We start from the raw sequence: 13,929 nt of genomic DNA, 5'->3' as shown, positions 1-13,929 counted from the left end.
TTTTCGTTGCTAAATAGGTTAAAGGTTAACATTAAGATTACTGTGAGCTGAAACTGCAGAAGCATATTATTTATACCAGCTATTCATCACTTTTAGCAATCCATGCTGACATTTCTGTTAGCATCCTCACGTCACTTTATGGCGAGCTGTGAGTGCTGACAATTCCTTATGTGTATGGGACATAATTGAAATTGATGCAGTGCTTGGCGCATCATCTAATACATCTCAATCTCATTTTTTGTCTTCTGAAAGATAGAGGTACTTTGCAAATCTCCATATACACCCACAGGACCATCGATACCCAACTGGGAACAGTGCTGGGGAGTAACAGAATACATGTTCCAGTGTTACGTATTTAAAATACAAAATATGAGTAACTGTATTCCGTTACAGTTACCGTTTTAAAAGGTGGTATTCAGAATACAGTTACTTTGTTGAAATAAAGGGATTACACGGCGGTCTTTTCCTGTTTCATATGTTAGGCTATGCCCTCTCTATTTTTGGTAAATCCACGCCGGTGGAAACCCAAACAAAACACGCATTAAGAGGCTCTAATACCTGTGTCTCAATCTTGCGGCCCATGTCACCTCTACTTGCGGCCCGCATAATGACCTGAAGAAATATATTTTTTTAAATTATTGTTCAAAAATGTATTTAATATGAAGGCAATAGGCAGAGTGTTACAGGCATAGCCCTAAAGAATGTAGCCTCATGGGCAGTGTAGCCCAGTTGTAAGTGAGCTATTAAGACGCGACTGTACACTGTGTTCGTGTTTTCCTCCGAAACAATAAGTTCTGTTGGAGCAGCCTTTCAACACCTCTCTCTGTCTCTCGCTAGCAAACTTGACCCAGACAACAAAGTAAAGCTAGTTTTCGGCTACGAGCCTGACACGGAACTGACGTATTAGCCAGAGGTTCCTTTACTACGGTACCGTGGACCTGTTTTGCACGGAATAGTTTTAGGAGATCGCTGCAAAAAGTGCAGCCTTACCTAATGTCCACCCTACTGTTACTCATTTTATATTAAGATTTAAAAATCTGGTTGGTATTGGTATGGCGAGTATCCTTCAGTAATAGTAATAAATCACACAGCAAAAGTACATTCACGTAGTTGTAAAACTGCTGATAATATATTAAGTAATCCAAAGTATTCAGAATACATTACTCTCATTCAGTAACGTAACAAGTTAGAAAATATATTTTGGGGCATCTATTCTGTAATCTGTAGTGGAATACATTTTAAAAGTAACCTTCCCAACACTGACTGGGAATCAATCCATTAAGCTATGACTTCAACTATGAGAGTAAAATGACATAATTGCAGCTAATCACTAAGTTAAGTAGATACTGGAATCCACAAAAACAAACAAACAAAACAAAAAGAAAGAATCTGTTTTGTAGTTCTTTAACTGCATTACATTACTAAAACTGAGCTGATAGCAATGTAGTATCTAATGGGATATTTAAATGTTTCTTAGATCTTTAGTAATCTACAAGAACAATGCTCAAGTGCTGCATCTCTTTACATTCAGCCTCCTAAATACACAGTAATGTCTCTTTTTGACCCTTTTCTTACAGCGACCAGCTAGTCAAACAAATATCTCTCCATTTTCAAAATAATTAAAGTGTATTTACTTTTACTCTCTAGTTATTTCTCCAAATGTCTATTACAAATCTGCGGGAACATATTTCCCCCATGGTTTACACCATTCATACCCAGCGGCTTTTTAGAGTGAAGATTGTGGTCATTTTCACTCATTTCATACATTTCAGATTCAGTGAGAATTTTGTTGTCTGAATAACAGGTGCTTGGTGGATGAGTTGACCTTAAGGGAGCAGTTGTCACCTCAGCAGTGTTGAAGCCAAAGACCATGTGACAGATGAGCAACGGAAAGATTGTAGCTGTTCTCAGTTGAACACTGAACTCTTCAGGGCATCTGTTTCATGATTATTATGGACCTGGTTGCAGCAGTGTTGCTGGGAATGCCATCAACCTCTCTCAATGGGAGAAAGCAGGTGACATATAGAGGTGTTTGCCACCAGACATCTGTAGTGTCATGGGACTTGCGGCTGGGACACTATCGAAATAACCAGCTTTATGCTAACCCAGGGCATGTGTGGTGCATAGATATTTTTAGCATGATGGGAAAAATCTAGAATTCATAGCAAATAAGGGCCTCCAAAAGCAGTTTTACCTTATTCTAGCTGAATGGCAGTAATATGCTTACTGTATAGAAAAGTAATGACAAAAACATCAGAATAACATATGACATATTTCAGAATCTGATTCTGATTCTGATTCTGAAATGCAGATTTATGCAAACTGGGAATGACTATGTTTTGTATAAAAAGGATTTTTGTGACGCTACACTTTAAAAAGGCACATAAATCATTTAAAAAGGAAGTCAGAAATACAAGGTCTAGCTAATCTGTGAAACAATGAAACAGCTTAGTTAGCATCATAGCCACATTTTCACAGGTCACAAGGTCAAGACCAAATCACGAATAACTTTTTAAAATATTTACCCAGATGTTTCCTTCTAGGTTCTGTAATAAAACTAGCAGAGCGGACGTGAGACTTACACAGGGGCTGTAAATACTGCATAAAATGGAAGGAATTTGAGGAATATAAATTGAAAGTAATAGGAGGTAGCTGTGTACATGGTACTCATTAATCAGTATCATCCTGCTATCTTGTTGTCTGATAGCTAAAAACTTCCACAATCAGTTTATGCTGATTATGGAAGTTGTAGTTTCATTTTTCAAAACCCAAAACAGCTGTTTAGGTCCTGCCATGATGGCTTAATTAGCTACAAAGAGAACAGCAGACCCCAGATGTCACACTTTTTGAAATAGGACATGTTCCCTATGTCACTTCCTAATAAGATACTAATCGCTTAGTTAGAATTCTTAATCCTAATTTTATGGATTGGACAAATCTATCAAAAAAATCCACATAACTGTACTGTAGGATTAAAAACTGGTATATAGTTTGAAGTCTGCTTTTGACATGTTGAAAATTGAAACAAAAACTCTAAGAGACTGCGTTTTTGTACCATGACTACCAATATAAATAAATGGCTCGCTTTCGTTTACTCTAGTTAGCCTCCACCTGGGTCCTCCAACTCCACAATATATCATCTGCATACTCCGCAGTTCATGACACACTAGAATACTAACTTGTGTCAGTGTGCAGGACTGGAGCCTATAATATTAACTAACAATTATCCCACAACTCATTTCTCACCATGTTATGGAGTCATACAAATGTAAGTAGGTAGTGTAAAAAAAATATGTTCTATGTGGAGCATTCGAGTAAAAGGGTAATGTGTAATACATCCCAACACGAATTCTAAATTGGCCATAGGTGTGTTTAGATTATCAGGTTACCCTCCACCCCATCGTCTTGCCCCATGTCAGCTGGGTTTTAGGCTCAAGCCCCACCTTGACCCTGATCTGGATATGCAGTTCAGAAGCTGGATGGACTGGAAAATTAGAATTTTATGTATCACTGATTTGAGTATATCACATTTATCTGCAGGCGCTGTTTCAAAGAGGATTGAGTGTTTGCTTGTTTAAATGTATTGAAAAAGTCAACGTTTTTCATGGGCTTTACTTATTTTTTTCACACAACTGTAGACAGGCAGCTGTTCACTGAAATTGCTCCAGGGATAGAGAACTAATCAGCCAGTCATGCTGTAATGCGTGGCTGGTGGGTAAAATACCTGATCGTATGGAAGTTGGATTTAGTCCATTTTCAAGTGAAAATGGTTCTCAGGAAATCTTGCAGTTTATTTCTACCAGGTAAAATTTAATTGTCTCAAATTCAAATGTAGTTGTATCAAATTCAAAAATATTGAATATAATATGCAGACTAAATAGACTGACATACTTTTGAGATACATAAAGATTAATATTACATTATGAGAGTTTATATAATTAATTCATCTACATCATAAATATGATTTATAGTTACTGCTGAATATTCTGTTTGACTGCAGTTCATATATTCAGTTTTGCTTTAATTTCCATCTCTCTTCATCAGGCTTTGAACCAAGAAAGATCAGTAAAGGATCAGGCTGTGCATAAACCCTTCATTCTGACATTTACATCCGAGATCTTTTTTCTTTTCTTTTTTCTATTTATCACTGTGTTCCATTCGCACGAGCACTCTAAAAGCTGGACTTTTTGTGATTCATTCATTTGGTCCTGTGGGAAAATTCTTTCAAGGCAGACCACTTTGTATTATGAGAAATGAATTGCCTAAAAGAGAGTATACTGCATAGCATCACAAAGCGATGGAGTGTTTGTGCGGGAAGTCAGTGTTCTGCAAACTGTACTGCAATCAGCTGGCAAAAAAAAGTAGTTTTCTAGAAAAATGCTCAAATCTGTTACATGTAAGGAATTGTAAAAATCAAATGTTTTCTATTGCACATAATATGTTACATTTTGTATCTGCTAGAGCCTGATGAAACACTTTTATAATATAATAATAATGTGCATGTGTTAGTCCCCATAGGGAAATTACTCCTCTGCATTTAACCCATTCACCCAGTGAAGCAGTGGGCAGCCACCAATGCAGCGCCCGGGGAGCTGTGTGTAGGGACGGTACCTTGTTTGCTTATTGTTTCATTGAAACCTTTACTGCAGGGGTGTCCAATTTCAGGCCTCAAGGGCTGGTGTCCTGCAGGTTTTAGATATCACCCTGGGTCAACACACCTGAACCAAATGATTAGTTCATCACCAGCCATTTAAATTAGCTATGTTGAATCAAGGACACATCTAAAACCTGCAGCACAGTGACCGTCAAGGCCTGGAGTTGGACACCCCTGCTTTACTCCGACTGCCCATCATTTAGAAACCAAAGCCATTTAATATCTGATGGTTCTACAGATTATACTTTCATTAAAAAAAATGCATGTCCTGGGAAAAAAGTTGGGATTGTCCCCAATTTATGGATAGTTTAGAAAACAAGGATGAGTAACGCTCACATGAGGTGCATATTATAAGCAAGAAAGAAGTAACACTTGCCCTTTAGCTTATCAGTAATATGTAGTGTAATCGTCTGTCAATTTTAATGTTAATTGCAAGAGAATAAATGATGAGGACCAACCATGTGTTTCACAAATGTAATTCTGTCTTGCATAATAAATCTAGCTGTGGTTTGCAGGAGTGCAAATTTCCATAAATATAAAACAAGATTACCTCACTCTCTGGTATAGTAGAAAGCTTGACTGGGGCAAGTCAAACGTAAGCTGCATAGTAAAGTAGCTGCAGGCCACGCATACATGCTTGTTACACTTGCACATAAATCAATGTTATTTCACTTCAATTTTTTTTAAGTTATTATGATTTTCAATGTTGTTTTGCTTGATACGTATTGCAACATATAGACATAAACATGTTGAGAAACCATAGTTTAATAAGCCTTTTCTTATCTGTTGTTGCTGTTGCAAAACAATTGGAGAAATCCTGATTGTAATACTTTTGTTCTTAAATCCAGTTGATAGGATTAGTTTCAAACAAAATACTGGCATTTGAGGGAACTGTGCAAAAATATTGTAAACATATTTGGGTTTTTTCCAAAATGTTTTAACAATCAGTCATCAAAAACAATGTTTAAATCTGATTCAGGGGACCAGGGATGTCAAGCATAAGGTCCAGGGGACAGAATCTCCCCAGCAAAGACTGAAGGAGTTGCAGATTTTGAACTTTTAACTGCTTTTTCACAAGTTTTACAGTTTTTCCTGTCAATAAAGAATGACCCTCATTCATACTACACTATTACTATTATTAGTAATAGATAAACAATTAAATAACAGAAAGTTGCTGTTTTTTCACTATTTTATACATTTATGATTTTACAGTCGATTCGCAGAAAGACAAGGAAAAAAAGAAATTTTCTTTGAATGAACAAAAACGATATTTTATCATTACAGAACTTTTTCTGTAATTGTACATGTTTATCATGTAGCTTCACTGGTTTGGCACACTTGAGATTACAGTAGTGAATATGTGGCTCAATGTGTAAAATGAGTTTGACATCCCTACCATAGATGGTTGACTGAGTAAACAATCTGATATAGTGGCTCTTTATATATTTATTTGGGCATTCAAATAATTTGGATGTCAGGTAGGGCTCACTGAAAAAGGAAAACTTGTTTTTTCACTTTTATCCTATGACGAATCACATCTAGTTGGGATTGAGGGTTTTCCAGGGGGTTTAAAGTCAGTGTGCAAAAGTTAAAATCACACATGACGGGATAGCAAAGCCTAAGAAGATAAAGGTGGGGAAAAAATGAAGATAAAGACCTAAACCTAAGATATAAATGTGCATTTTCACAGAGATACACTATACACCCTTCTGAGAGTTCAGTGAGCAAAAGTCCTTTATAACTAGATATTGTGCCGAGACAAATTTCCACAGGTTATCTTATTTATTTTTTCCCCACCATAGACAATCCGTCTTGATAGAAATCATTTTAAAGCGATCCATGCCCGTCAAAGTAAAGGTTAGTACCCACATGTGCCAGCTGGATGAACCATAAAGATAGAAAATGGTATATGATAAATGTCCCCTCTGAGGCTTGTATTCCCTGAACCAATGTCAGTGAAACACTTTCTGTTTGCTTCAGGCGAGGATTGGTTTAACAAGGAGGAATACTCTTGGCAGAGATTTCTATGCTGCTACAAAGGCAGCAGCATTTCCTTTTTTCTATATTTTATTTTTAAGAGCAAAATGTTTTCTTGCTTAAAAAAACATTCATTGTTGCTGATTAATGTTGTGAGAGTAATGAATAAGATGGATTTAAGTGCACTCCCATTCCTTTTCATTTAACTTGCTTGGTCAGTGATGTACACACAACAACAGCCTTGTGGTTATATCATGTTAAAAATCTTTTTTATTTTTTATTTTTTTTGGGTGATGCATGAGGCGAGAACACGAGGCAGCCTTGACACTGAGTTAGTCTTGGTCTGGAAAATATATGATTCACCCAGACGTCATTCTTTGGCTACAAATACCATCATTTTATCTTTTCATGAAGTGGAAGTGAATCACGTCACGTTGAATAAAAAGTTCAACCATAGTTTTTATTTCGAGCATAGGAGGTAATGTAGCAGCTCCGGATGTAGTGAACTACAGCACGTCAGCAAGTAGTTTTGAAGGTCAAATAATTGTTTGGTATGATAAGTTGAGTGGTGAGAAATATGGAGCTTAAGATAAGTATATTGGGGCTTGGTTTAAATATTTTAGCTACATTTATGCTTGGAGATGATTTCTCAAACTGAAGCTGTTTTCGTAGGAAGAGGCTGGACAAACTGAAAACAAACTTAAAATTATGTAGTGCAAACTGGCAGACAAACAGGCGATGGTGGTATTTTAATTACGTTAGTTTGTTTACAATAGTGTTGAAATGGTAGTTAGTTGTTGACATCTCTAAATGTTTTTTGGAATTTAAAGTGCTCTTTATTTAAATAATCAATGTGATTCTTGGTTTTCTTAGGGATCACATTATTTAATGTATTTCCTTCCCCTTAGTGTAATCAGTCAAACTGTTTTTTTCCAGTTTCATTTTGATAAACTTAGTCTTGTGTATTTTGTATTTAATTTAAACTTCCTTGTCTAATTTTTCTGATGACTTGGAGCTATGTTCCCAGCTGTTTAGCATCTCCCTAAGTGCCTTGTTGTAATCCTGTTTCCTTTGTGTACTGTTCTCTAGTTCCCCATGTTTCTGTTTCCCTGCTTTCTCTCTTGGACTTTGGTTTGCCTTTTTTTTAAACGTAATCGATGCCTGCATTTGACTCTGCATTTGAGTCATCCAGTCTGCCTTTACAAACATTTGTGAGAGAATGGGTTTTTAAAAAATAACTCACTGAATTCTAGCACAGTACTGTTATAGGTTGTCACCAGTGCAACAAGTAAGTTTGCAAATTGCAAAAGTGGAAGCAGTTAAGAACCACAGCAATTTAGCCACAAAGTGGCAGGCCAGATAAAAAGCAGGGTGGCAAAGTGTTGAGGCATGTAGTGAAATCTGCCAAAGCTCTGCTGATTCAATAACTGCAGATTCTAACCCTCCTCTAGTATTAACATCAGCACAAACATTATGTCCTAAGAGCTTCATGGCATGGTTTTCATGGCTGAGCAGCTCCACTTAGAGTAATGTGTAGGTGGCCCAGTGCTTTTGTGTGTCTCTGAACTCGATTCTGTGTTCAAAGACATCCAAAGTCAGCAGAGACAGAGCAGTCCTGTGGGTGTGCCAGTTTAACTATCCTGAGCTTGTCTGATTAGAAGAGTTCAATGGTTCATAATGAGTGGAGCCACTTAGGATCAATCCCAGTTGTAATAACTATCCTTGGAGTTCTGATTACGTGATTGGTGTTGCAGCGGTCTGACCCTTTTTTTTTTAACTGAGTCCTTATGTGGATGAAACACATGGATACCAGTTTAACTTGGACATCTATATTGATTTTTGCTACAAAACTGTGCTTCCCTTTTCACAGCTACTTTCCTGAGAAAACCTTGCCTATATTAATCTGACAGTAAATTCAGACTTGAACTTGAAACATATTCAAATAATACAGATGTCTTGCCTAAACACATTACCTTCTATAATACGTGACCTTTTAGTATGAAAGTGACATTTCACATTTAGCATGGAACACTTTCTGCAATGTCAGGAAACTGCGAGAGCATGACACTGGCTGCCATCAGGAGAGAGACACACTCCCCAGGTAGTTTAACATCTACAAGCTACTGTGAAAACACTGACCTTCAGACAGCTTGCTTGAGTTGTCAGGTTGGCTAAAAACCTGTAAAAGATGAAGGGAAGTTGACAAGGTGGTGGGACGGGAAATTTTTCAGTGAGCAAGGTGACACGATGGAGATATTTTGAAAAAGGTCACTTCAGGTACATCATTACCTCCTCAAGGCATATCAAAGAGCTGTGCATCTACCTGGATGCCTGCATGTTTTCTTAAATTCAAACATATCCAATCCAGTGCGTGTCTTTCTTGTGTGTGGGTGTGAGTGTGTGTGTCTGTTCTGGTATCTGACACTCTCAGACAGCCAGTAGCATGGCTCAGTGAGGGAGATGGCGTGATCACTGGACCGTGGTTTGTCTTATGCTGTCACACATACACACACTCACAGATAGACAGCCACTAAGGCCGCCAAGATAATACACCTCTCTGTTGTTGCTTTTACACCAATAAAGTGGAAATTGATATATGAACTAACCAAGAGTAAAACATAATTGTACATTTAAGCCCATAAGTCCCAAGAACAGAGATCCAAACATGTCTGGATAGAGGTGATAAAGAATAAAAAAGCAAGGCAGCAGAAAACTTTTTTTTTTACAGCTGTGCATCCTGCAATTTACGTTATTGTGCAACATGAACTGTGCTCAGTGCATACTCAGTCTCTCTGTTGTATTTAAGATATAAAAGAAAATGGGGTTCAGCTTTCTGAGTCATAAAGAAGACATATGCATATGCCATGCATATTCATATTTATCAAACATACTGTCAGGGTAGCATCATAAACTTGATCTGAAATGATTCCTCTCCAGGCTGAGGTGATCATTAAAAAAAATGCAACACTGGTTATTTGTTCAAACAACTGCTATTAATGTGTGTCAAAGTCAGAAGTAGTCAGCACGGTGTTGTTGTGCTCTCCAGGATCAGGCTGGATTGGATCAGTGAGTAAACAAAGCATGTAGTGTTGACAAGACAGACTGATGATTATTTCTTGTCTTTTGGAGGGTTTTTTGTTAATGTTTTTTAAGATTACCACAATATTTCAGCTGCTTTCACCAAGTGAAATTATTTTTATTATTTTTTTTTACTAATTTCATTTGTAATCCAAACAATCTTTCATCTGTTTCAGTTAGCATCATTTTACTGTACCCACTAAAGTGAAGAGAAGTGAATGGAACTTTAAAATGTAACATTGAAAGGACGCCCTAAATGATACTTACAGAGCATCTTGAGAACATACAGTTGTCTACAGTCTAATAAGACCTACGTTTTCTTGAACCTTCTATATCCTAGAAATTTAGTGCGAAATTGTCACAACAGTTCTTTCAAGCTGCTTTATAATGTGAAGATCATATGATAACAGAGAGAAAACCCTAGTAATCAAATGACAAAGAAGGAGAGCGACAGGACAGAAGGCACACGGTGGGAGAGAACCAGGGATTATTAATAACTAATGACTAAACGCAAAATGGTTTATAAACAAATAGTGAGTGAAAAGAGGTAAGTAAATGACATGTGATACACACATATACACACTCAGAAGTAGTGCGTAATTGCATATGGTCGAATTGATTTTCTTTTCATTGGTTATAATCCCAAATAGTTTGGAAAAATGCTCAAACTCATCCATCCATCCATTTTCTTCCACTCAAACAATTCAGGGTTGTGGTGGGGATGGAGCCTTTCCCAGCTCCCATAGGGCGAGAGGTGGACAGTTTACCAGTCTGTTGTAGAACTAATACTCAGAGACAGACAACCATTCATACCTGTTAACTTCCATGTATTTGGATTTTGGAGACAGACAATCCACACAACCATGCTGTTAATGTGCAAATTCTATACAGAAAGACCCCATCCAGCCAGTGGATTTAAAACCAGGACATTCTTCCCATGAGGAGATAGTGCCAACCTGCAAACAGTGCTCCCACACACAAAAAATGTATATAGAAAATTTACCTATAGCTCTCTTTTTGATACTTCAAATGTCTTTGATCACAAAAGACAACAAATGGAATTGAATGCACAGAAAATATTGACTTTTTAATATAATTCATTTAAGTCATTTAAGAGGGCTGATTTCTCAGAGAAGCACAAAACCTTGAAGATCTAGCATTTAACTGCATTAGTATTAGTGCGCAAAAGAGATAGACTTGTGTTCAGTTTAGACAAACAAATCAAATAAACCTGTTCTCTTGAGACTTCCTGTAAGAATATTGTCTACAGGGGATAAAATGTGCTATTATACTGAACATCTATATGCACTGAGCCCAGAGTTTGATTTTTGATTGACTTTTGACTGGGTATCACTCTTTGCAAACATAATAAGTATATTGTTAAAAAATGTTCCCAAAATTTTAATGATGTTTGACATTAAGCATGTGTCCAGTAAAACTGTGTGTACCCTTCTGCTCGCCTTTTTTCTCTTCCAAGCTTCTTCACAATGTCCCTCACTCCTTTTTTTTTCCCCTGACACTTCTTGTTTTCTCTTTCTCTTCATTCTCCTCAGATTTGTAGCCAACACATCATTTGAGGGCCAGAGCGGTTTCATATCCAGCAACAGTCAGAGCCAGAATGTCATCTCAGAAGCCCATCACTACGTCTGGTCCCTCCAGCTGGATCCCTTAGGCCAGCCAACCTGGACCCGCCTGGGACGCTGGCGCAGGGGGAGAATTCTGATGGACCCAGCAGCCTGGCCAAACCATCCAGGTTCTGGAGGAGGTGGCGATTGGCGCCGACCTCCACGGTTGCACATGCGAGTAGTGACACTGGTGGAGCACCCATTTGTATTTACCCGTGAAGTGGATTCAGATGGGTTATGTCCTGCCGGGCAGCTGTGCCTGGACCCGCTTACCAATGACTCTTCAGTTTTGGAAGGACTTTTCCAGAACCTCAGAGGAACCAATGGATCTGTTCCCACAGATCTAAAGAAATGCTGCTATGGCTACTGCATTGATCTATTGGAGAAGCTGGGGGAGGACATGGGCTTTACTTTCGATCTCTACATTGTTGGTGATGGGAAATACGGGGGGTTTAAGAATGGTCGTTGGACAGGATTGGTGGGTGATCTTCTCAGTGGTGCTGCCCACCTGGCAGTGACATCTTTTAGCATTAATTCAGCTAGGAGCCAGGTGATTGACTTCACCTCACCTTTCTTCTCCACAAGCCTAGGAATTCTGGTCAGTGTTGCTCTTCACTCTCTGGCTTCTTTTTTCCTCCTCTTTTCCTCTCCACTTCTTCTCCTAATTTCTGTTACTCTTTAACCTATCTCTCTTTGATGTGTGTCATTGACCTGATCTCAACTCTCTCCTCTCAGTATGCAGACGGTCAGTATCAATATGTTTTACCACTGCCAACCATACATTATTGGATTCCAGTGCAATCCCATATGCGGGGCTGTTCTGGGGGTTATACAGCTTTGCAGAAAGAACTTATTATTACAATTACTGCAGCTAGTCTCAACAGCTGACAGGCATAGGGATGGTGGTAATCACTATTGTTACTTTTTCCTAGTATGCTGCTACAGATGTAGACGTTCTGCTTTATTTACAGTGGATGTATTTTCTATTATCTGTATTTTTTTCTTTTTCCCATTCCACTAGAAGTATCTCTCTTACAAACAGCAGCGTCAGAAACAGCATTTGCTTCACAATCACTGGACTGTGAAACCAATTTTCTCCAATTGAGGCAAGGGTACTATAATGAATTTGCACCATCCCACTGTGATCAGTTTTTATTATTATAGAGTTTATTTGTAGTGAAGGGAGAGGGAGGATGGGGAGGGGGGCTGATAGGATCTTTCCATAATAGTCCTAATTAATGTCTTCCAAAAACTCCACATTTCCTCTGATTTATGAAACATTGAGAACAAAAGTAATTTTTGATAATTACAACATCTTTTCAGTTTTGCAATATTCCTTATGCAGTGCTTTTTTTTTTTTCTTCAATCCTGTATCCCCACCTGCCCAGGTGCGTACTCGTGATACAGCCGCACCCATTGGTGCCTTTATGTGGCCTCTACACTGGTCCATGTGGCTCGGCATCTTTGTTTCCCTCCATGTCACCGCCATCTTCCTCACTCTGTATGAGTGGCACAGTCCATTTGGTATGACGCCACGTGGACGCAACCGCGACCGAGTGTTCTCCTTCTCCTCAGCACTTAATGTGTGCTATGCCATTCTCTTTGGAAGAACAGTGGCCATCAAGCCACCAAAATGCTGGACTGGACGTCTGCTGATGAACCTTTGGGCCATCTTCTGTCTATTCTGTCTGTCCACCTATACTGCTAACCTGGCTGCTGTAATGGTTGGGGAGAAAACTTATGAACAGTTGTCGGGAATCCATGATCCAAAGGTAAAAATCAGTATAGTATAGGAGAAAAGTCTTTAGTCACCACTCATGTCTTTATATTGGTGAGCCAAAGGAAAATATACACACAGATTTATTGAAACACTGACTACATAAGGAGAAATATTCAGTGTGATATGAGTACGTCTTCTTCCTGTGTTTATATTGATATTATTAAATCATAATAACAAATTACATTTTGGTTCTGAGTTGTTTTTGTTCTAAATGAATTTCATTTAAACAAATATTTAAAATGTCTAGAGGTTATTTGCTTGCTTTTGTACTTACACTGATGTTTCATTGTCTTAAAATTGTTACTCAGCAAATATACTCTTTAATTAAACACCCTTGTAGGGGCGCGTGGGAATTAAGGTGATTAATTGGTTTTCGGAAGCTCATTAAGTCACTGAATTACAAGAATGCAGGAATGTTTAGAGTCGGCATGTTCAAGAAAAAAAAAGAAACAAATTAGTGTAAAGAAACAAAGAAAATGTAAAGCAACAAACTTTCTTGATTTGAGTTCTGAAGGTATCTTGTTTTATTTCTTCTTTCTTGCAGCTGCACCATCCCTCTCAGGGATTCAGATTTGCTACAGTGAGAGAAAGCAGTGCAGAGGACTACGTCAAGAAGAGTTTCCCCGAGATGCACGAGTACATGAGAAGATACAATGTCCCGGCAACGCCAGATGGCATACATCATCTCAAGTAGGGCTATAAGATGCATACAGGCCACATATAGCATACAGGCAGACATACATTTTTTTGGAGGACCATAATCAAATCTTTATTGATTTATGCTCAGTCTTTACTGATCCAGGTACTGCTGTCAG

General features: G+C 38.1%; 1 protein-coding gene across 1 annotated transcript in view; it reads left to right on the top strand.

Annotated features, from left to right (window-relative positions):
• The window catches only part of grin3a (glutamate receptor, ionotropic, N-methyl-D-aspartate 3A), a 54,113-nt gene that overhangs the window by 17,979 nt on the left and 22,205 nt on the right, over positions 1-13,929 (top strand). The window contains exons 3-5 of the mRNA XM_005948267.3: positions 11,263-11,932; positions 12,723-13,106; positions 13,659-13,804. Of these exons, the coding sequence (XP_005948329.1) occupies positions 11,263-11,932; positions 12,723-13,106; positions 13,659-13,804 (1,200 nt within the window). The remainder of the gene's footprint in view (positions 1-11,262; positions 11,933-12,722; positions 13,107-13,658; positions 13,805-13,929) is intronic.

This window comes from Haplochromis burtoni, unplaced genomic scaffold, assembly GCF_018398535.1.
Source record: "Haplochromis burtoni strain Fernald_Lab_line unplaced genomic scaffold, NCSU_Asbu1 Contig_583, whole genome shotgun sequence".
Lineage (NCBI taxonomy): Eukaryota > Metazoa > Chordata > Actinopteri > Cichliformes > Cichlidae > Haplochromis > Haplochromis burtoni.
This window is presented reverse-complemented; position numbering and strand designations above follow the sequence as displayed.